Source organism: Lytechinus pictus, chromosome 5, assembly GCF_037042905.1.
Source record: "Lytechinus pictus isolate F3 Inbred chromosome 5, Lp3.0, whole genome shotgun sequence".
NCBI lineage: Eukaryota > Metazoa > Echinodermata > Echinoidea > Temnopleuroida > Toxopneustidae > Lytechinus > Lytechinus pictus.
The window spans coordinates 38,541,230-38,563,601 of record NC_087249.1 but is presented as its reverse complement, the minus strand read 5'-3'; the positions used below and the strand labels follow the sequence as shown (position 1 = coordinate 38,563,601).

General features: G+C 35.9%; 1 protein-coding gene across 1 annotated transcript; it reads right to left on the bottom strand.

Annotated features, from left to right (window-relative positions):
• Window positions 1-1,228: 1,228 nt before the first annotated feature.
• Window positions 1,229-22,154, bottom strand: LOC129262024 (ETS-related transcription factor Elf-4-like). The gene is made up of 8 exons (XM_054900058.2): window positions 22,019-22,154; window positions 12,557-12,697; window positions 11,880-11,999; window positions 11,171-11,245; window positions 9,634-9,825; window positions 9,033-9,107; window positions 7,937-8,129; window positions 1,229-6,249 (listed from the first exon to the last, which is right to left on the bottom strand). The coding sequence occupies exons 1-8, from the start codon at window positions 22,062-22,064 to the stop codon at window positions 6,147-6,149; spliced, it is 945 nt and encodes a 314-aa protein (XP_054756033.2). The 5' UTR covers window positions 22,065-22,154; the 3' UTR covers window positions 1,229-6,146.
• Between the last annotated feature and the right edge of the window lie 218 nt (window positions 22,155-22,372).

The window sequence follows — 22,372 nt, the reverse complement described above, 5'->3', positions numbered from 1 at the left end:
AAAAAATGCATGATTATACCATGGGATTTGCATATTCAGTTTTTTTCCATTGATCTTCTTTTTAGAATTCCGCATCATTCCTAACCACATTACTTTTTCCTTAAATAAATTTCAAAAGTTTCCGTGGTGTTCAGGTCAACTAGGCACATTCTTCCATGGTGGAATAAATTGTTAAACTTTAAATGAAACGAGTTCGTACAACATTTCATATGTTTAGCTGATTTTAAAATATTATAATAAACAGATCTGGTGCCACCTTGATCTTACTCTGAACTTTGAACATAACTCCATATACTTTCAATATTATATACTTTGCATCAATGATCAATGATGCAACAATACTCTGCCCTCACACTCTTCAAAACAAAGTCCACAATTTAAAGAAAATTGTCAAAAATGGCACATTTCAGAAAATATTTAGCTTTGACAAGATAGAGGTCCTTGTGGAACCAGTTTGTGGGATACTAATTTTACTCTCAATATTTTGTGTTTTGCATCAGTGTCTGAAATTTGAAGTCAATTAAACTTCCCGCATTCATCTTCACAAACATTCACCAAAAAACATGGGCGGAAATCCCAGGGGGGACGTGTCCCCCCTACCCAAAATAGTAGGGGGGACAATATCAAATGTCCCCCCTACTATTTTTGGTCTTTTATGATGGAAAGAAAGAAATTGAAATAAAACATGTATTTGGACGAGATGACCTTACTTATTGGGTGATAACCTTTTTTTTTTTTTGCTTGTCAAACAAATTTATTTTGGTCGATTACATTTGGGGCGATAACCTTTTTTTTTTTTTGCTTGTAAAATTTTCCAGCCCCTGGTCCCCCCTACCTTTTTGGAGACAGATTTCCGCCTTTGCCAACAAATGAAGACTGAAGACACGAGACTCAGGAGAGATATTGCAAACAAGGACATCAGTCCCCAACAGGCAGCCAATTACACACACACAAAAAAAAAGAAATCATGTGTACAAAGTGCACCCAATGAAAAAAATTATGATCTTCATGTCTTAGAAGACAAAATTGTAATTTTGTTCGCCGTCTCATATGCAGCAATTTCCCTAGTGGAAGTCAAAAGCACCTGCACTGAAATTCATTAGTTGACAATGCATTATTTACTATCACACACACACACACAAAAAAAACAGAATCCAACAAAAACCATCAAATGTTGATTCATTGACTTAATTAAGTGTTCACATTTCACACAATACGAATACAACTTCGAGAGTTTTTTCATATAATCATTTAATAATAAAACATCTCATTTCAACATTGTACATTTGGGTTTCTTTTAGAAAACTCACTGCCTACCCTTCATTTACATACATGTACATAATGAACAAATATAGAAAGGAATGTCAAAAGGCAGAGATTCAGTGAAAAAAAGAAAAAGAATTCCTTGGTCCATAATTCTGAACTCTTGGCCGGATAACTTAATTACAAGCCAGAAGTTGTGCTAAAGCCAAAAATTTGCATTTGATTTTTAGGTTTATGGGGTCCTTTCTAAGGCAAACTCAAAGAAAAGTATTAAACTTATTATTTCCATACAATCTATAGAGGATATTAGTGGCTATCCATGGTTAAACCAGAATTGGGACCTCCCAAATCCCTGGTTAGACATTGATCTAGACGGACCAGGGCTCCGTAACACAAATAGCGATCAATCGCTAAATGAACTGACCAATCAATATCAATGCTACACGCGCATTTGGTTTAAAATACTGACCAGGGACCAATCAGGTCGGTTCTTTCATGTTTGCAATCCATCCCAAACCTTTGTGTTACAGAGCCCTGATCAGGGTTTGAATTCAACCAAAGTCCAGAATATGGACCATAAAGCCATATTCTTGTCCTCTACCACAAAACAGTAGAGTCAATTGAATGTAGGGATCTCAGTGGTTGGAACTTTTGGAACCGTCATCTTTTCAAACTAGCAGAATCTAAAGGCATAATGGGTGATTTCAAGTTAAGTGTTGACCTTTTGGTGTTAATGTTCGGTCCATTTTCACATGAGCATAGCACCAAATGTAAAATTATATTGGTCCTGAAAAGTCACTCACTAGTCACTAGGTGTTGCGCAAGTAATATTGTGATCTGTATCATTTTTGTAATTAAACTCAGAATAGGTTTGGGAGCTAATGAAGGCAACATAATCCAAATTGTGCTTCCAACACTAACACCAACACCGGACTAAAAACTGTTCAATATGTGTATATTCTATTCCAATGTACAAGGGATATTGGATAGTGCATGTTATTACAACTTTACAATGAATGAAAGGGGAAAAATCTGAATTTTATTTGTTCAGCACGTACATATTCTTTTTATCAAAGGATTTCTTGAATGTTTTTAATCTGCCAACGTCTGTTTCCATTTGTGTTGTAACATGTGCCCTTGACCTAAAATTATTGAAATTTAAGGCATACAGTTGGCATATCTGGGATGATCCGCGGACTTACATTATGATTTGTTTACGGATAAAATAGGATTTATAATTATTATCATACATAAAAGAATTCAACTGGAAAATCTTTCAAATGAAACCTGATTTTCTGTTCTGTATTATCCTACAGAATCGATTCAAATAATATTTTCCATCCTTCGCATACTACAAGTGCATAAACAGCTACACATATACGGTATTCATACACAAACTCAATGGCAGTGAATGATTTATCTTAGGGTTAGGGTAAAAATATAAAAGCAAACATGACAATAACAATGGAGTACATGCATTATTTGACGAGAAAATATTCTGCTATATTCTTGTAATGTTCATTACATTATCGAGGGATACTTTGTCTGCTTCCAAGTCTGTATTGCTGGTGCGTTTCCATGGTTATTTGAGGCTTGTATCGACTAAAAATGTGATTTATAAAGCAGAATGGAATGTACCTTTGTAATTTACTACTAATCCTTCCTGCAAATGAAAAAAAAATCTTCCAAATTACACGTACATCAAAACAAATTCTGTGTTTTGACTATCTCTATTTCTATCCATCAAATAAACAAAACATTCTGAAGTGAGACCAATGGCAATCTTCATCACCCTATGAGTGCGATCTTTTATTTCTAAATTATGTGGGTCAAAAAACCCTTTGCACCTTTTGTTTTTGTCTGTTACCAAGTAAATGGGATGAGTATCAACTCCAGTGAAAGTAATCAGAAATATATATCTAACCCACTAATTCCCAACTCCCAAGTATTGATGAAAGAAAAATATGTAGCAAAATATAAAATAAACAAAATTTACACAAATTTACAAGAGTAATGTCGTGCATAAAAATAGCATCTTTAAAAAAAATGATCATGGAATATTTACAAATGAGTTCAATGAAATGAGTTTGGTTTATCAAATTAACGGAACATTGAAAATCTTCACACAAAATTCAAAAATATATATCAATTTTTGTTGTTTACCTTTTATCGACAAAGGTCCTAGGAATTTTTCTACATTACTGTGAATTTACCCCCGAAGTATGTACATAAAAATTTCAGTGTCAAATCCATAAAGCCATAATGATGATTCATGTAAAATGGTCCCCTTCACACAAGCATAATAAACCAGACTGTTACACTATCTTGGAGTCAAATCAAATTTACGTTGCATAAAGAACATTTTTTTTAATCTGGCAAACTGTACAAGGGGAAAACAAGTAAAACCTTGTGTGAGGTAGAACTGATACATACAGTTCTTTTGGCAAGAAACTGGTTTGTCTTGTTCCCTTTTCTAACATATCTAATGCCCAAATCTAATCAAATCAAATCAATAAGTTATTGCCACTACATTCTTTATGGGTTAATTATCCCTTGAAATCCGTGCTCCACAATCAATTGACAATTTCCAGTAGAGTTATGGAGCATGTACTACATGTACATGTATATAGATTTTAACCCTATAAGGCCCAAGGGGGGGGGGATTCCATACTCCCCTCAATATTTTTGTGCAATAATCTTGCAACGTGAAAAGCAATCACCACATTGTTTCATAACTATTTGTACTTTCCAGTCTCACACAGAGTCTCTACACAAAATTAGCCACTGCACTTTACAATTAATCTGAGCGCACCTTTGTTTTCACTTTCATGCGTACATGTAAGTTCAGACATGGATGACATGGGTGCATTGGGCCAAGATCTTAAAGAGGGGAAGAAGACTCGGGGGGGGGGGGGGGCTCTGGCTGTGAAATGGGTCTAAATAGGCCCTAATAGACTAAGAGTCAGACTTTTTAGGATTAACAGTATTGCAACAAGAATAGGAAGAAATATAAATAAAAAAACATGGACTGCTTATAATGTTCAAATATGGTACACGAACAGATCACTAAATAGATAAGTTGTTGTGCAAGGGGGAAAAAACTCAGTCAACCTAACAGAAACTGATAGTCTTACAGTTACATTTTAAATCTTATCATAGCACCTTAATACAGATAGTATTCTTAAAAATGAAAACGTTGTGAGAATAATGGCCGAGAGTTAAATATATTCAAATTGCTCTAACCATAACCCATATTCTTTGCATTTCTAACAAATGATGTCATTTGATACGTTGATACTAAAATCCCCTATAGAAATTACATGTACACCCCAAAAGTTAATCTCTGCAGGGTTAATTGAAAAAAAATATATATATATCTTCAAAATATGTCAAGATATACAGTCAGTAAAGGTGATGTACCAGAAAAAAAATCAACTTTAAGGCAAAGTTTGAGGTAAAGAAAACTTATGATTCGTCTCACTCTAAGCCGTATCACACATCTTCATACACTCTCTACATTGTAATTATGATATAAATATAATTGAAACAGTGACTGCAAGTCTCCAGAAAAAGACATGTTAATTTTTTACAATTTGTTACATGAGTTTCAATGGTTGTGTATCAATTTTCAGATTTACTACAGTTAATTAAATGTTACTTTTACCACAAGTAGGGGTAATGGGATGATTATATCAAGTGGTCATCAGATATTGACAGAGTTTGCAGTTCAAGCTATCTAATATTGAGCACAGCAAATAATTTCCTGGTATTGCATCACAATTTGCTCCACATAATTTTATGACAGCTACACAAAATTTCACTTGTGTAGCATTTTTTTGTACAGAAAGCTTTTCTCTAACAACCACAAATGCTAATAAGATTTAAGAATTGAAATTATTCCCTGATATATGGGGTACGGTTTTAAAATCTGTTCCACAATGTAAGGAATTTCATCAAGAACTCATACAGAGCAAGATGATCAGTATTGCTATAACATGTAATAAGGAAGGTCATTTCCCATGATGTTACCCTCTAAAGATTCTATGACTGTTACACGTGCAATCTCACTTTCTCGGCACAATCATACAACATACATGTACAAAAAACATCTGTTCATATAAAATGCATAAAATGGGGTTTGGGAATTCATTCAAATACTGAAAATTATTCAAAAATTCCAAAAATGGACATTTTCTCAAATCTGAGTGACAGATGTTTCTGGAAGATCAAGAACACTCCTCATAGTCAGTCTCGTCACCCGTGCTTTCTTTCGCTCGTAATACATTCTCTCGTCGCTGCTTGGCAGGATGAAACATGTCACTATTGCTTTGGAGCGATGCCGTCTGGTGTTTCCGACTCTCCCATTTGAAACCGAGGATCGTGGGTTCGATTCCCAGCCAAATGGGTACCGGGAGGAGGTAATTCCTCAAAAAAGCTGTGAGCACCGGAATCGGGAGGCTACTTCAGCAGGGGTAATACAGAAGCACATTGAACACCTAACAAGGTAGGTATCGGTATATGCGAGGTATATACCCTAAATCACTATTATCAAATTGTTGCTTTTAACTCTCTAAACATCTCCAAAACATTACAGTGCATGTATAATCAAATTTTCCTCTTTCGGCCTTGCCACCATTGCTCGCCACCATTGGTGAAAATCCTGTTTGGTCATCTCCTGCACTACAGCGTCGAATACTCATCATAGCAAATATTTCCATTGCCCATCAGTTCGGTTGAAATGGAATAAGCAATCTCAAGCAAATATTATAAAGTATCTCTAATATATATTCATATATATTTCTATATAATCTGGAATCTCTGTAATAATGTTTTAACCAGTCACAAAGCTGATGAATGGAAGATTGTCAGTGATGCCGAAGACCTCAACTGCAGTCGATTTCACGGATGTTCTTTGGTATCTCACAGAATTTATAGACTAGCCTCTGTCCATCAACCTTCGATAGGATCCCCCGTTGATAGTAGTACCTAAAAAAAATGAAACAAATGTATTATTTGATTGGTATTTATCGAGAAATTATTTACAAATTGGTATATTTTTTGTAGATTTCTTGTACCTTTTTATTTACTGCACCTTTTTACAACAGATCTATTTTATCAAAATTATTGCAAAAAAAAAAGTTCACACACAATTTCTGCCATGCTAATTCCCCCCCCCCAAAAAAAAAATAAGAAATTGATACAAGTTCAATCCATATGGGGAATTATTTTGAATTTGATTTTGACATTCTGTTTTGGTTGTTTGGGAAATGTTTAAAAATTAATTTCTTTAATAAATTACATTTCTTAGCTTTTATTATTCAAACAATGAAATAGCAAATTGCAAAGATAAATTCTATTTTCAAATGGAACATGATATATATAAGTATTTTTCTTTTGAAATGGGGTGTGAAATGATGTGTCTAATGATATATCAATCACACAAATAGAATCACTTTCAAACTTATGGGAAAATGGCATTAATATCAGAATTAATATCAAAAAACGTATGGAGGTCCTGCTTGTCTGTGAAGTCACAAAATCAAAAATTTCAAAATTCATATTTTATAACTGTTATTCTTTCACCAATTTTTCATTAAGGCTTCACCAATATTATCCTCTCATTGTTCTGCTTTAATCAAAACCAGCCAATGTGAACTTCCCCTTGAACTATCAATCACCTGAAAATGAGCCAGTACAGGTTTTTTTTTCTAGCAGGTATATTTACATGCCAATTGAAAAGTAGATCAAGGTGATCGAGTAAGAATTAGGGAATTCCCCCTCTGTGAAAAGGAACAAACTTAAAAGTGAATGCTACACACACTAACAAGAGACTCCAACCAACCAATGATATGTCTGGGCTCGAATCAAGAATTAAAAGGGCAAGGCCATTATTCAAAAGGTAAGATGACTATCCCACTTTAGGGGGCATCTAAGGCCATTCAATTAGGGCATCAAAAATAAAATGTGCTTTTCAATGGGACACATGCACTGGATTACTGCAGGGCACCAGGCCCACAGGCGAAAATGGCAATCATATTTGTCCTCAAGGCTACAGATATTTGGCCTTGTATGGGCCTTAGATTAATTTTAGCCCTGGTTGGTGTTTCATAAAGCTGTTCGTAAGTTAACAGCGACTTTCAGAACGACTGGTGAACCAGTCTCACATGCTAAATAATCACCAATTAACATTTAATAAACATATAATGGTGATTGTCATTTACCACAAGAAAGGATCACCAGTCATTCTTAAAGTCGCTCTTAACTTATGAACAGCTTTATGAAACGCCCTCCTGATATGTCACTTGGAAGAACATAACTTTGGTCTGTCTGGAACCGGTAACAAAAAGCTTAGCAATGATCGTAGAACAAATTTTTACGATAGATGCATTGACTACATTGTACAATCAATCTTAAAAATCAAGCGTACGATCAATTTTTATGTTACGGAGCCCAGAGGGGTGTTTCACAAAGATTTAAGTATGACTTACGAGTCGCATTTAAATGCCGACGCATATATGATAGTACATGGCACGATCTGACCAATGCGATCAAGCCTTTTATACCGCACGCAATCAGGTATTTAAAAGCGACTCTAAGTCATACTTAAATCTTTGTGAAACACCGCCCAGGTCTGGGTTTTGCTGTTGAGACCGAGGCATGATGAAGAACTCACCTGAGTGCTCTACCCATAGTCTCATAGTTCATATCAGGTTTGTTCTTGTGTTGACCCCATAACTTGGATACAGCCTTGGAGTCGACCAGTTTGAAGATACCCTGTTCCCTGCTCGTCCATTTGATGAATCTAGGGCAGGTCTCTGTGTCTTGAAGTAGCTCCAGTAGGAACTCCCACAGGTACGTGGTGTGTGCTATCCCAAGGGAAGAAAAGAATTGAAGAATATAATGATTTCATTTCTGGTCAACTAAATAAAACTGCAGGGCCGGGTAACACAAAGCTTATCAATTAACCATGGGGCCGATTTCTATGAATGATTACAATGATTATTATGTATGATCAATCACAATGAGCAGTCTAATGATCTATCGCTAAGCTTAAAGGGGAATTAAACCTTTGGAACAAGTGGGCTTGTGTGGAAGGCGAAAAATCAGAGTGTAACCCTAAAAAGAACTGAAATCGGACCAATATGCCATAGGCTCCTGTACAAAATTTGCCGTTGAGTACGAGACCATATTCGACAGTCTAGTCTAGTGCGCACGCGCGAAATATACGTGTACAACTATGAAAGCAATGCGACGTGCACCATAGATCACAATTACGCTCAATGACGTCATAATGAACTGTATGTAAGTCGCATGTCAACAACCAAAATTTATCCTATGAAGTCATGATGCCATAATTTAATAAGTGATATGACTTGTTAAATCAAATGTCTCCCTCTTTTTTGGGGGGAGGGGGTGGGATAGATAATTATTATAATGGATGGCTTCATTTCATGGAACACCAGAAATATTTCACTCGTTAGGGCCAATATTCCACTCATCTGCGATTCGTGGGATATTTGCCCAAACTTTTGGAATGTTTCTGGTATTCCATTCTGAGCCATCCAATATAATATATTGTTTCTATTTTCAAAAGAATAATGAGGCACACCATACAACATTCGCAAATTAAATTAGTACATGTCAAACTTTTCCAAGACTAATTTTGTATAAGTTGCACATGTAAATTTGTGACGACATATTTTACAGAAATCTGATCAGTCCATAAAATTTAGTCGATAAAATCAGATCGCTTAAGTGATACTACTCACCATCTTTTGCCTTTTTCCTGATGCTGCCATTTGACAATTGGAGAGGTGATTCTGATTTGATCTTTGGCTTTCGACCTGGCAGACAAAACATGCATGGAGAATTATCATACTTTGAACCGAAATAGACATAATGTCAAGTTTATAAAGGCAATACATGTTTTCCCCCATGCTTAATTCTGCTGAGGTTTATTTACATGACAAAGAAATACACATTCAATCTTAAAAAGACTGGACTCTGTATCAAGGAGAGAATGGGGGCGGGGCATAAAGGCCCCCTTCTTTTTAACAACATAAACTATAAGCTGATATATGCAAATTCATTCAGGACAAATATGTGCATACTAAACATCCAATCTAGCTTCAAATAAACTTTGAACTCTACTTGAGATCTTATTTCAATTTTTCCCTTCAATGCACTTCTTTGTTTTTAGAACTGCTTACTCATGAACTGTAAGGGGGAAGGAATGGGCTCTGTGATTTCATTTCAATAAAATGCTAACTTGACTATTCATAAAAAAAATAAACAGCGAAAACCACTATAAGGAATTTCAAATCAAGCAGTCCAATCATATCTACACATTAAGGATGAAGACAAACTCACTCTTTTTAGACTTTTTATGTCGTTTATGTTGTTCTCTTCCTTCATGGTGGTGGTGGTGGTGTTTATGATGGTGGTTGTGATGGTGATCTGTATCAAGGTTCATTTCATAGCCCATCTCAATATTATGATCTGATGGTGGTTCAAATGCAAACTGTGATGTGGGAACGGTCAGTACTTGTTGCGAGTCCGCCGCTGTGTCAGAAGAAATAATAAAGAAATTTTACACATCATATACAATCTAACATCTGTGTGTAACTATACAGAAAAACAAATTACCTGTCTCCATATATGTAAATATATCCCTCAAAGGGGACTGAACTCACATCGCAACTAAGGAAATGAACCTATTGTCTATACATATATCCTTTCATCATACCATCAGTGCAAAGTTTTTTTTTAAATATAGCCTTCGAATCATTGACATTCAGCTGTTTGCTATGTCACAACGATAAAGGAATTAAATTTGCCTTCATGCCTAAAAAGAAGAGCGATGCACAGATCGGAATTTCAACTCAAGCATGCATATGATGATTTGGACAGCAAGATTTTCAATGTTTGAATGATCATATCAGAGAGCGAAGTTGGCTCAGTCGGTAAAGTGTGTGCCCGTCGAACCAAAGATCGTGGGTTCGAGTCCACCCCGGGTGGATGACTGAAGCCAGTGCGTTGTGTGTAAACGTCTCTCCCCTGTTTCATAGATGCAGGCTATGTTACAGTGGAAAACACTGTCCCTCGGATAGGACGTTAAATGGAGGCCCCGTGTAGAGGAGAATCACCACCTTTGCACGTTAAGAGCCCACTGCACTATTCAAATAAGAGTAGGGGGAAACCCCGGTGTAGTGGTCCACCTGCATTCCCCAACCAGTTATCGGGAGGAGAGACCTGCGGGTCACAGTTCTGTGTGCGCACCCTTCTTGGCGACCCAGATTGGCTGGCTCCTCCAATGCGCCTTTGAATGTCTTTGAAAGATATATGGCGCTATACAAATGCTGTGCATCATCATCATATCAGTTATGATTATATTTTATGTCTTACTTTGGTTGCAAGCCAGCTGAGAGGGGCACTGTGGCCTTCAAAGATTGTTTCAACATTCTGGAATATACTCTAATTTTGATGTGCTACCTACGAGCAAGACTGTATGCTCTCACAGAACCAAGTCCAACGGAGTTCACCTAGGAGTGTTCCAGGAATCAATGATTTTCATAACTAATTTTCACTTTTGTTCGCCTAGAAAGTGTTTCTCAAGTATCATATAAGCAATTTTCACTATCTTATTCTGAGCCAATCAGATGCAAGGATTTCGGTAGCTTATAACACTTATCAGTTAAAAGCACTATGGTTCATGAAAGCCCCCCCCCCCGAAAATTTTTCTGAAATCTGAAGTATCGTGTCTGTGATTTCCACTGAACCAATTGTTCTGAGCCTATCAGAGGCAAGATTTTAGTAGCTTATCACAGTTGTCAAAGAAAATCCATATTTGTTTCTTGAAATGCTCCCCTGAAGAAGATGTGGCCCTGGAGTTCATTGTGGTACTTACTTTGCCTCAGTGTTGCTTGCATAAGAGTGTTGAGTGTTTCCACTGAAGGGGTTGCCATACCCTTCTGTGTCAGCTCTGAAAATAAAGGTTGAAATATAAAATAAATTGTCAGTGAATTATGAAAGAATCACTTAAAAAAAGATTCACAGTTTGAGTCTTGCAGAACCATTCATATTTCTCAAAAAGATAATTTTTTTTAATTCAAACAAAACTGCTAGGAATTATACAAAGAATATGTACACCAAAATTAGCATTTTAATTTTATTCAGTGAGATCCTTGGGAAGGGGGGGGGGTTGAATTAAACAGTCTGTACACAACACGGTCTAAACCTTTTATGTCAACTACCAACATGTTCTAATTGGCATTTGATCTACACTACAATAGAACTTAACCCACTTACCGTAATTCCCATTTTAATCCAATACTCAGTCAGATTTCCCACATCATCTAGTTATTATTTTAGTCAAATTAAAATTGGGTGTTCACCAACCATTAGACCAAGTGGTGCTTTCATGAAATGGATGTACATGTAGGCTAAATGGATGTTAGACAAAAATGGTAAATGGACTAAATGGTAATTAGATCAAATGGAGTAGGCAAAGTGGTTGTAGACAAGGTAGGGTTAGACCATGTGGAAGGAAACTAAACAGAAAGTACTGTAGAATAAGCAGGTGTAGACCATTTTGCAATTTAACATTTTTTTCTTACCTCTCATAGTTTCCTCATCAAGATGAATGTGAGATACTCTATGCTTCAATTCATCATCTTCATCATCAGCAGTGATTGGGTCAATGTTTTCTTCTGGCAGGGGACTAGCAGGTGGTTCTTCTATAAGATAAAACAAAGGATCAAGTTCTTAGTGATATAATGGCATTGAATGTGATGATTCCAGTGAGGGGGGAAGAGAGGGAGGAAGAGATAGAGGGAGGGGGGATAAGTGGAGGGGAAGGGGAGGAGGGTGGGGGCGGAGAAGAGGGAAGAGCAGAAGGACTTTATTTAATTAAGTAACTTTTCACATTCCTTTTTAGAATTAGTGTCAAATTTAGCTAACCACAATGAATTTAAACATTTCATTAGAATTCTTTAATATCAGATTCTGTCATGGATGGGATTGGGAACTGCAATTGAACACCCAACCTTGGTTTACATCAGAAAACATCCACTATGTATTCTGAACAGTGTTTTAAACTAATGGGTACTGCCACTGTTATCAATCTGTTTGATTACTTGACTTGTGCTGTCATTCAAATTTCAAGGAACGAATGTATTCATGCTACTCTGTGTACCAAACCCAATACCTGCATATCTTGAATTCCCTTTTTATCATGATATACTGTACATCATTACATTCACAAAACCATAAAACCAATGCATTTACCACACACCTTTGATGAAATCTACAGTAATGAATTTCCTGTCGTCCCCGGTGTTGGTTGGTGATATGTCTAACAGCGCATGAGCAGCCATTATCGTCTCATGAGGCTTCTGCTGGGCATCTTCGCTCATTGACTTGTCGCATGCTTTCACTGGAGAAGATAAGAAGAAAAAGCAAAGATTATATATATTTGTTACTTTCTTGAAGATGTGTGCTTTTAAGACAATTATTGTTCATATTGACAAAGCAACAAAAGGCACCAGAGTGAAAACATTTCCCGATTAACGATAATAATAATTGATGGGATTTATAGTGCGCCAAAGTGCCGAAGGCACAATATGCAATGAAAAATTATAGAACTTGAGTATTAAATGACAATAGGATTAGGAAGCATTGACTAGATGTGTCTTTAGGCAGGGCTCGACACTAGCGGCGGTCCGACGGTCCCAGACCGGTAAAAATCGCTGTCGGGCCAGTAGATTTTCAGAAATAGGAAGATTTACTGGTCCGACATGACCAGTAAAAAATATCATTTTCGGGCCAGTAATTTTTCCAAAAATAGCAAGATTTAAGGGTCCGACATGACCACTAATAAAATCCACTGTTGGGCCAATAACTTTTCCAGAAATAGTCAAATTCACTGCAAACTATTTCCCCCCGTTAAATTCTGTCATTCACACACAGAATACACACACTAGAGTAGCATACAGTGTACATGTAGCCAGCCACACAACCCACGTGGTAAATTCTCTACTGGCTGCGCGAACGAAGCTTGGCTAAACTCTGGCAGAAATCTCTCACAGAACTGTAAAAATTCACGGTTCATACTCATGAAAGGCTCTTATAAGTCCATATTTCCTAAAAATTGGAGTAACTCTGTCATTTGTAAGCAGTAAAAGGAGAAATTTCCACTTCTGTTTTGGTTCAAACAGATCGGGTTTCGGGTGATATCTTCTGAATACATAATAGCCCCACATATGCATTTATGTGTGTGTTGATACACTTGGTTTCTGACTTTCTCTCGTAGCTATTTTAATTGAGCCAAAAAGAAACTGATAAATTATTTGATGATAGTTTTAGCTTTCTTCCTCTGTTTTCTTCCTATCTTTCTTTCCTTCTTTCTTTTCCATCTTTCTTTGTTTCTTCCCTTTTTTCTTTCAATTTTTTTGTTACTGTCTTTCTTTTTTAATTTCCCTTTTTTCTTTAATTTGTTCTTTCTTTCCTTTTAAAAATATTTTTCTCTATTTCTTTTTTCTTTCTTTCTTTCTTTCTTCCTTCCTTCCTTTCTTTCTTTTTGATATTTTTCTTTCTTTAATTCTTGAGTCCATCCATCCTATATTCATCTCTTCTCTCATTCCTTTCTTTCCTTCTTTTTACCCTTTTCTTTCCTTCATTCTTTGTTACTTTCTTCCTTCCATCCATCATTTATTTACCCTTTCATGTTTTTTTTAATTTCTTCCTTCTTCCAACCCTTTCTCTCTTTCTTACATTCATTCCTACCTTTCTTATGTATGTCTTGTTCTTTCCCTTTTCCCTTTGTTAAATCTATCCTTTTACCTTTCCTTTCTTTTTTTTTGACTGCTTGCTTCCTTTCTCTCCTTTATTCTTTCATTCCTTCCTTTCTTTGTCTCTCAGTCTTTCTTTTTTTCTTCCTTTCATCTATTCTTTTCTCTTTTTTTTTTATATTGCTTGCTTCTTTCCTTCCCTTCCTTTATTTCTTTCCTTCTATCTATCATTTTACCTTTCCTTTATTTCTTCCTTAATTCCTTTCTTCCTTCTTTCAATCCTTCCTTCCTCTCTCTCTTTATTTTATCTCTCCTTTTACCCTTTCTTTTTTATTGCTTCTTCTTTCTTTCCTTTACTACTTACTGGATTTGTTCTTTCTTTCTGTATTGCTTGCTTCATTTCTTTCCTTCATTTCTTTTTTTCTTTTCTTTCTTTCTTTCTTTCTTTATTTTTGTTCCTTCTTTATTCCTTCCTTCCTTTCCTTTAGTTCTTTCTTTTTTTCCTTCCTTCACATCTATCCTTTCTTTACCTTTTCTTTTTTTCTTCCTTCCTTTCTTTTATTATTTTCTTTCTTTCTTTCTTTCTTTCTTTCTTTCTTTCTTTCTTTCTTTCTTTCTTTCTTTCTTTCTTTCTTTCTTTCTTTCTTTCTTTCTTTCTTTCTTTCTTTCTTTCTTCAGGGACTCAGTTTTATAATTATAAGGGGAGCAATAAAAAGCTCTCCTAGAACTTTTAAGGAGAGCGGTAGAGGAGCACTTCAAAAAGCTCTTCTTCAACATACAAGGGGAGCTTTTTGCCCAATTAACAAAATGGATGGAGGAAATGTATGTACTATAAAATTACAATCAACAACCAAAGGAAGTATTTATAATTGTTTTACAATGTATTGTAATTAGATTGTGTGTTGTGAAACCTGTTTTAGTTAGGTTTTGACTTTGGCTAAAAGTTAAGTCACTGACAATTTTTTTTTTTTTTCGGGGGCTCCATTTTAATTTTTTGGTCAAATTTCGGGGGCTCTTTTTAAATGCTACTTTTTTGTATTTTGAGGAATACCTGTTCACTTATTAAGAAATTATTACTTTTTGTTTAATATTGTATGATTTTTAAAGTTATTTATCATGTTTCGAATCTTGGATGTGGGTGTGTGTGGATGGGTGGGTGTGTGCGTGTGTGTGTGACTGTGAGTTGGACTTGGATATAAATGAATTCAATATCTAATTTCTACTCCATTTATTCCAGTACAATACCCTAGTCAGCCATGTACATGTAATAAAGGCCCACTTACCCTAACTTTTCCTGAAGTTCTTTGAAAACGCAGATCTCCATGAAAATTTAATTTCTCTATGGGGGAGTCTAAATTTGGTGAGAATGTATTCATTAAGAACTTAAATATACATGACAATGAAGAAATCATCAAACTTTATTGGCAGTTTTGAATGATATTCCTGAAATGTAAACTCTGTCTGAAACAGAAAATCACCATCATTGAGGCCTTTACTGAGCGAATTGTCCCCCAGAGCTCTGGCAGAGAGACAGAGCTCCAACTGGCTAGCTAGTAAAAGCGCCAATGCGTGAGCCTGCCGCCGTCCTTGTAAAAAAGATGGAGCTTTGTTTGATGATTTATTGTCTGATATAATACCTCATCCCCTAGAAAAAGAAAACAAATGATTTTTTAGTTATAATTGATAAATTAGATAACTTATTTTGGAAGTTAATAAGCCGTTTTGAAAAGCAAAGCCGAATGACCACTCACCAATGCTAGGTTACTAGACTCTGGGATTTATTTCCTGTGTAATTCGAATTATTTTATCACAGAATCGTGATATCTGTAGGGGAAACATGTGCATTCGGAATTGCACATGGTGGTAGTCATAATGGACCCCTATACATGCAACTCTTTCCCGACCGTTGCGTTGATTTTTTTTCCATACCTGGTACCATGTGTATGGAAATACGTGGTACAGAAAAAATAACGCAACTTCGGAATTTGAAACTGCGCTACTCGCTACTTTTAAGGCTTATTCGTGATTTTGAGTGTGGATTTTGGATGGTTTTTAAATGGTAAGCGGAGCTCGAGCATATGGCACTAGTGGGCCGTTGAGTTGTTATCACTCGGCAATAATTTCGGGGGCGACATTCAGATTTTATGTCGCCCCCGAAAGCTTGATTTTGGGTGATTTCGAGGGCGACTTTAGACATTTTCGCGCAGGTCAGCTATCGCGAGGCGCGCTATTAATCGCGCTACCAAAAATGGATTAAGGCGCGCATGTAGCGCGCGATCGCTCTCGCGCGCCTTAAAATCGAGTCCCTGTTTCTTCGTTTCTGTCTTGCTTTCTTTTTGTCCTTCATTCCTTCATTTTATTTGGGGGGGGGGGAACGAAAGGCTAGAAAAATAAACTTGCGCCTTTTTTTAATGTTTTATCCATTTTTTGGGACCAGTAGATTTTAGGTTCGGACCAGTAAAAATTTGAAAAACTGGGTATCTACTGGTCCGACATGAATAGGTTGGACCAGTAGAAAAAATGGGTTAGTGTGGAGCCCTGCTTTAGGTAACGTTTAAACTTTATGTGTAAACAGAAGAGCATTCTCGAATGACGAGAGGAAGATCATTCCAAAGAACAGTGTAAGCGTGAGCAAAGGCCTGTACCCCCCACTGTAGATGGTAAATTGCCAACTGGTCCACTCACCACACGGTCTACTTTCATTTAGTCTAATGCCATTCCATCCTTCAAAATTTCGTCTAAAAACCATTTGGTCCGATCATCACTTTGTCTAATCACCAGTTGGGTCTATGACCATTTCATCTCATAATCAATTGGTCTAATATTCGTTTCATTTTCATTCATTTTGCCCAATTAACACTGAGTCCAATTAGACCAAATTGTATGTGGACTAAATGGCTATTGGACCAACTGGTGATTAGACGAAATGGTGAGTGGACAAAATGGCAATAAGACCATATGGATATTGGACGAACTGACGGTAGACCAAATGATAGTAAACAAGTTGGCAATTGGGCGAATTGGCATTGGACCAAATGAACATATAAACCCTTGTAGATTTGAGAATTAGGGAACCAGAGTTGCCGAACGTAGGGACCTGACAGGAGTATGGAGTATTTGTTTATTAGATTATTGATATTGTAATGTGGAGCAGAACCAATTTGCAGGTACGCAAAAGACCAAATTTTTTAAACAAAATGCGATCATTGACTTTCAACCAGTGTAGAGATTTCAGAATGGGTGTGATACACAATAACATGTATGAACCCATTTCTTTTCTTTTTTTCAGATAGGTTGACCATTATTATTATCATAAGCAAGATACTAGTTAAATGGTTTATCAAACATAAAAGAACAAACATGTAGCTCATGTACATGTAGGAATATGAAAAATACACCCCTCCCCCCAAAAAAAATAAAATAAAAAATAAAAAAATAAACCTGCTCTCTGCCGTCTACAAAATCATGAATGAAATAAAATGTAAGAAATATCAATATTTAAAATTCATAGAAATATAACAATATTTTAAACGAAAAGGAAAGTTAAAATACATGATCTAATACTATATTAAAACTGACTACAAACCAGACAAAGTTTTACAAAACTTTTTTTATTACTGGAAATACCAGCAATTTTATATGAAGCATGAAATCATAAAAATATTTAGTCTGTGTCTGTGTGGAGAAAGCATGGACCTGTATAAATGACTGATATGTCTAAATCCGAATATTTAGCAGGCATGTACTTCTTGAGACTTTTCAGAGTATGATTTAAACTGACAGAATTTACACATCTGCATTGGCTTTGATCCCCTCAGTCAGTGTACACTACCAGTCCTGTAAAAATTTATTGTTCTCTGGTTTTTACAGGTACATTGTAATAGTGATTCAAAGATAGCTGACTGGTACATGTACAAGTACATACATTTACATGTAAATATTTTCAATGTTAATTGTATTGTTTGTGCTTTATAATATTATATGTTCTTACACAGGAAGAAATGAATTGAATTGAGTTATTACAATTACAGTTGTATCATAAATACAAGTAGGCCTACATGTATATACAGCATACAATACTATCACTTCCAGATGAAATCAATGTTTTTTTTTTCTCTAACTTCTCGCTACTGTAGGTTGCATTCATTTTTTTTTTGCATTTCTACAATATTGCTTATTGCTCTGGCAGTCTCGCCTGCATTACGCGATTTTAATATCGCAGCAGTGCTAACTTTGAAAACTACTATAAAATAATCATTCACAAAAACACCATTCATATAATGACATAATACCACGTTCATTGACCATAAATGACATTTGAACGGTGACTTAAGACTTGTCAACTACACCCATGTCCACATTTCATTCACTCTATACTTTCAAAGTTATGATGGCAATTCAACAATTACCCCAACATGGCCTAAGTTTATTGACCTTAACTGACCTTTGACCTTGGTTTTGTGACCTGAAACTCACAGGGGATGTTCAGTGATACTTGATTACTCTATATATCCCAAGTTTTATGAACTAGATCCATAAACTTTCAGAGTTACGATGGTAATTCAACAAATACCCCCAACACGGCCAAAGTTCATTGACCTTTAATGACCTTTGACCATGGTCATGTGACCTGAAACTCGTACAGGATGTTCAGTGATACTTGATTACTCTTATGTCCAAGTTTTATGAACTAGATCCGTAAACTTTCAGAGTTAGGATGGTAATTTAACAAATACCCCCAACACGGCCAAAGTTCATTGACCTTAAATGACCATTGACCATGGTCATGTGACCTGAAACTCGCACAGGATATTCAGTGGGACTTAATTAACCTAATGTCCAAGTTTCATGAACTCGATCTATAAATTTTCAAAGTTATGATGGTAATTCAACAAATACCCCCAACTTGGCAAAAGTTCTTTGTCCCTAAATGACCTTTGACCTTGGTCATGTGACCTGAAACTCAGGCAGGATGTTCACTTATACTTGATTAACCTTATGTCCAAGTTTAATGAACTAGATCCATAAATTTTCAAAGTTATGATAGTAATTCAACAAATACCCCCAACTTGACCAAAGTTCATTGACCCTAAATGACCTTTGACATTGGTCACGTGACCTGAAACTCAGGCAGGATGTTCACTTATACTTGATTAACCTTATGTCCAAGTTTCATGAACTAGAATCCATAAATTTTCAAAGTTATGATGGTAATTCAACAAATACCCCCAACTTGGCAAAAGTTCTTTGTCCCTAAATGACCTTTGACCTTGGTCATGTGACCTGAAACTCAGGCAGGATGTTCACTTATACTTGATTAACCTTATGTCCAAGTTTCATGAACTAGATCCATAAATTTTCAAAGTTATGATAGTAATTCAACAAATACCCCCAACTTGACCAAAGTTCATTGACCCTAAATGACCTTTGACATTGGTCACGTGACCTGAAAGTCGAGCAGGATGTTCACTTATACTTGACTAACCTTATGCCTTAGTTTCATGAACTAGGTCCATACACTTTCTAAGTTATGATGTCATTTCTAAAACTTAACCTTCGGTTAAGATTTTGAAAATAATTCTCCCAACATGGTCAAAGTTCATTGACCCTAAATGACCTTGACCTTGGTCATGTGACCTGAAACTCAGGCAGGATGTTCAGTAATACTTGATTAACCTTATGTCCAAGTTTCATGAAATAGGTCCATAGACTTTCTAAGTTATGATGTCATTTCAAAAACTTAACCTTAGGTTAAGATTTGATGTTGACGCCGCCGTCGCCGTCGGAAAAGCGGCGCCTATAGTCTCGCTCTGCTATGCAGGCGAGACAAAAACTGCAAATTCAGTGGTCTACAAAATATAATAAAATCAGAACTTTGAAAAATATTTCTTGTGACTTTCAAACAATGCATATAATAATTTTTGCACAAAAAAAAATTTAAAAAATGTGTTCACATTTGGATTACATGTACCTCATGGAAATTACAAAACTCTACAAGTTAGAAAATAGTAAGTAACACATACATGTACATGTATAGAATTTTTAAGTTAGACAATATTTTTTGAAAATGGTTTGTCCCAAGTACATGTATTAGGTGAGCTACACATGTCATGTCTTCACTTTTTCCATATTGTACATGCACATGAAATAATCAGGGAATTAATCGTACAAGGGGGCTGGGGGCGATTTAGCCCCCAACATGCTCAAAAGAGCCCTGGAAATTAACAATTCATCTGTGTTTAAGCTTATCCAATGTTGTAGATTTTAGATGTCCAGTAAGCCAACCCACCCCCCCCCCCCCCCAAAAAAAAAAATCTTGCTTAGAAATAATTATTATTTCATATTTTCATACATGTGTGAAAGCATGTCTCTCTTGACTCTTGTAACAAGAAATAATGTCAACAGTGGTATAAAGGGCCTATTTTATATTCTTGCAATTAATGGAAGAAAAAAATAGAATTTCATAAAATAAAATACAAAATAGGTGGAGATTACATGTATGACATTGACATCATTAAGTCTCTAAATGCATTCATAGAATTGTTTAACCAAAATGCAAAACTTAGATTGAAGTTAGAATGTTGCAACTAGTTTTGATAATGAATATTTTGAATGTGATGAAAAGGCGATGGGAAATTTGAACAAGCTCCTGCCCATGACCTGGGGCGGTATTCTGAGGTCATTTTATCTTTAAAATATTTTATTTTATCTCTTAAAATGAAATTGGTATTCTGAGATGACATTTTATCTTTCAGATAAAATTTTAAATTTTATCTTGCGTAGAAATTTTATCTTGCGTATCTACAGATAATACGCAACAGGGGAGTGCCTGCGTAGACATACCCTTCGCGTATCTGGCCATTGCAACGCGGATGATGTGCTTGCGCTCATGTTACTTTGAAGAAAAATAAAATAAACTTAAAAGAGGGTAGGGGCTATTTTATCTCCGCGACGTTGATTTCAACATTATTTCTTGGTGAATTAACTACAAATGTTGACATGAAAATGAAGAAAAATTATATATTTATTGAGAATAATACCTTAACGTTATTCCTGTACAACCAGGAAGTATTTCATGAGACTTTTCTTGACTAATATTGTCTTTGAAATGATGCTTGAAAAGAGGAAATATAGACTTCGAAAAAAGATGAGAGTATTGTCATTTTTTAAAAAGAAATCTCTGTAAAGACGCGCAAGCGTATTTTGCAAGCGTATTTGAAGTCAATAGATTGACGCAATCTCACTCCTTTGCCACACCTCCTGGCGGAATGGATTTTCATTGGTTGAGTGATATGAGAGAGCTATAAAAGCGCATTTCTAATTGGATATTGATTAAAAATTAGGTGTGTCCTACAGAGATAAAATGAAGATAAAATTGTTCTCAGAATACCAATTCGGAGAGATTTTAAGGGTATTTTATCTCACTGATTTTAACGGAGATAAAATATTTTATTTTATCTGAGATAAAATGGATCTCAGAATACCACCCCTGGGCTGGCACAAAATGCCTCGACAGTGCAGCGAGCAGCTGCTGATAAAATGCACGTTGTATCAATGGCACTTCCTGGTTCTTGATTCGCGTTTGTGTGGGTACCACAACAAAGACTCGTTACAAAAAAAGGCAAAAACAGGACGGAGATAAGAACAAATTTACACCTCAAAACTATAAAGGCCACTTTATTTTCACCTTCGTCACATACTTGATACTTTATAAATCATAAAAAACATAACGGATTGCCATCATCATGGAAATTGCGCGAAAAGCAATCATTTAAAAATACCGGAAGCGATTTTTTTTTTTCTTCGCTAACCACGTTGTGTTGATAACCCATGAAGCGTTGCGTAGGCAGCACTTCCGTGTTTATATTCACACGATCATTTACAAAATAAAAACAGGGTTTACACAGATCAAACCTGTTTTACACTGACCACACGATGGGAGAAGAATTCAATTTCACGACACATACCTGCTGCCAACAATAGATCCAAATTTCTCGACTTTTCCGACGACATTTTCTATCATTTGCCAAATCTCACGTAATCCACACAGGCGATCGATCCGAGCCTTTCTCAAAAAATCGCGCAGCAAAATTTGGCGAGCATGTAAATGCGTAAATTAATCCGCGTGTGTATTTTATACCGGAAATAATTTGCATGATTATTGGTTCCGACCGCTGAACTTTCCGATACCAGATACAGAGATGGAATTTATTTATAAATCTCCTTTGGCCTATGAATAATCGTATGGCTTTGTGATTATTTGTTTATTCAAAATCCATGCGGTTATGCTTATTGTATGTTTTGGGGCATTATCTGCCTTT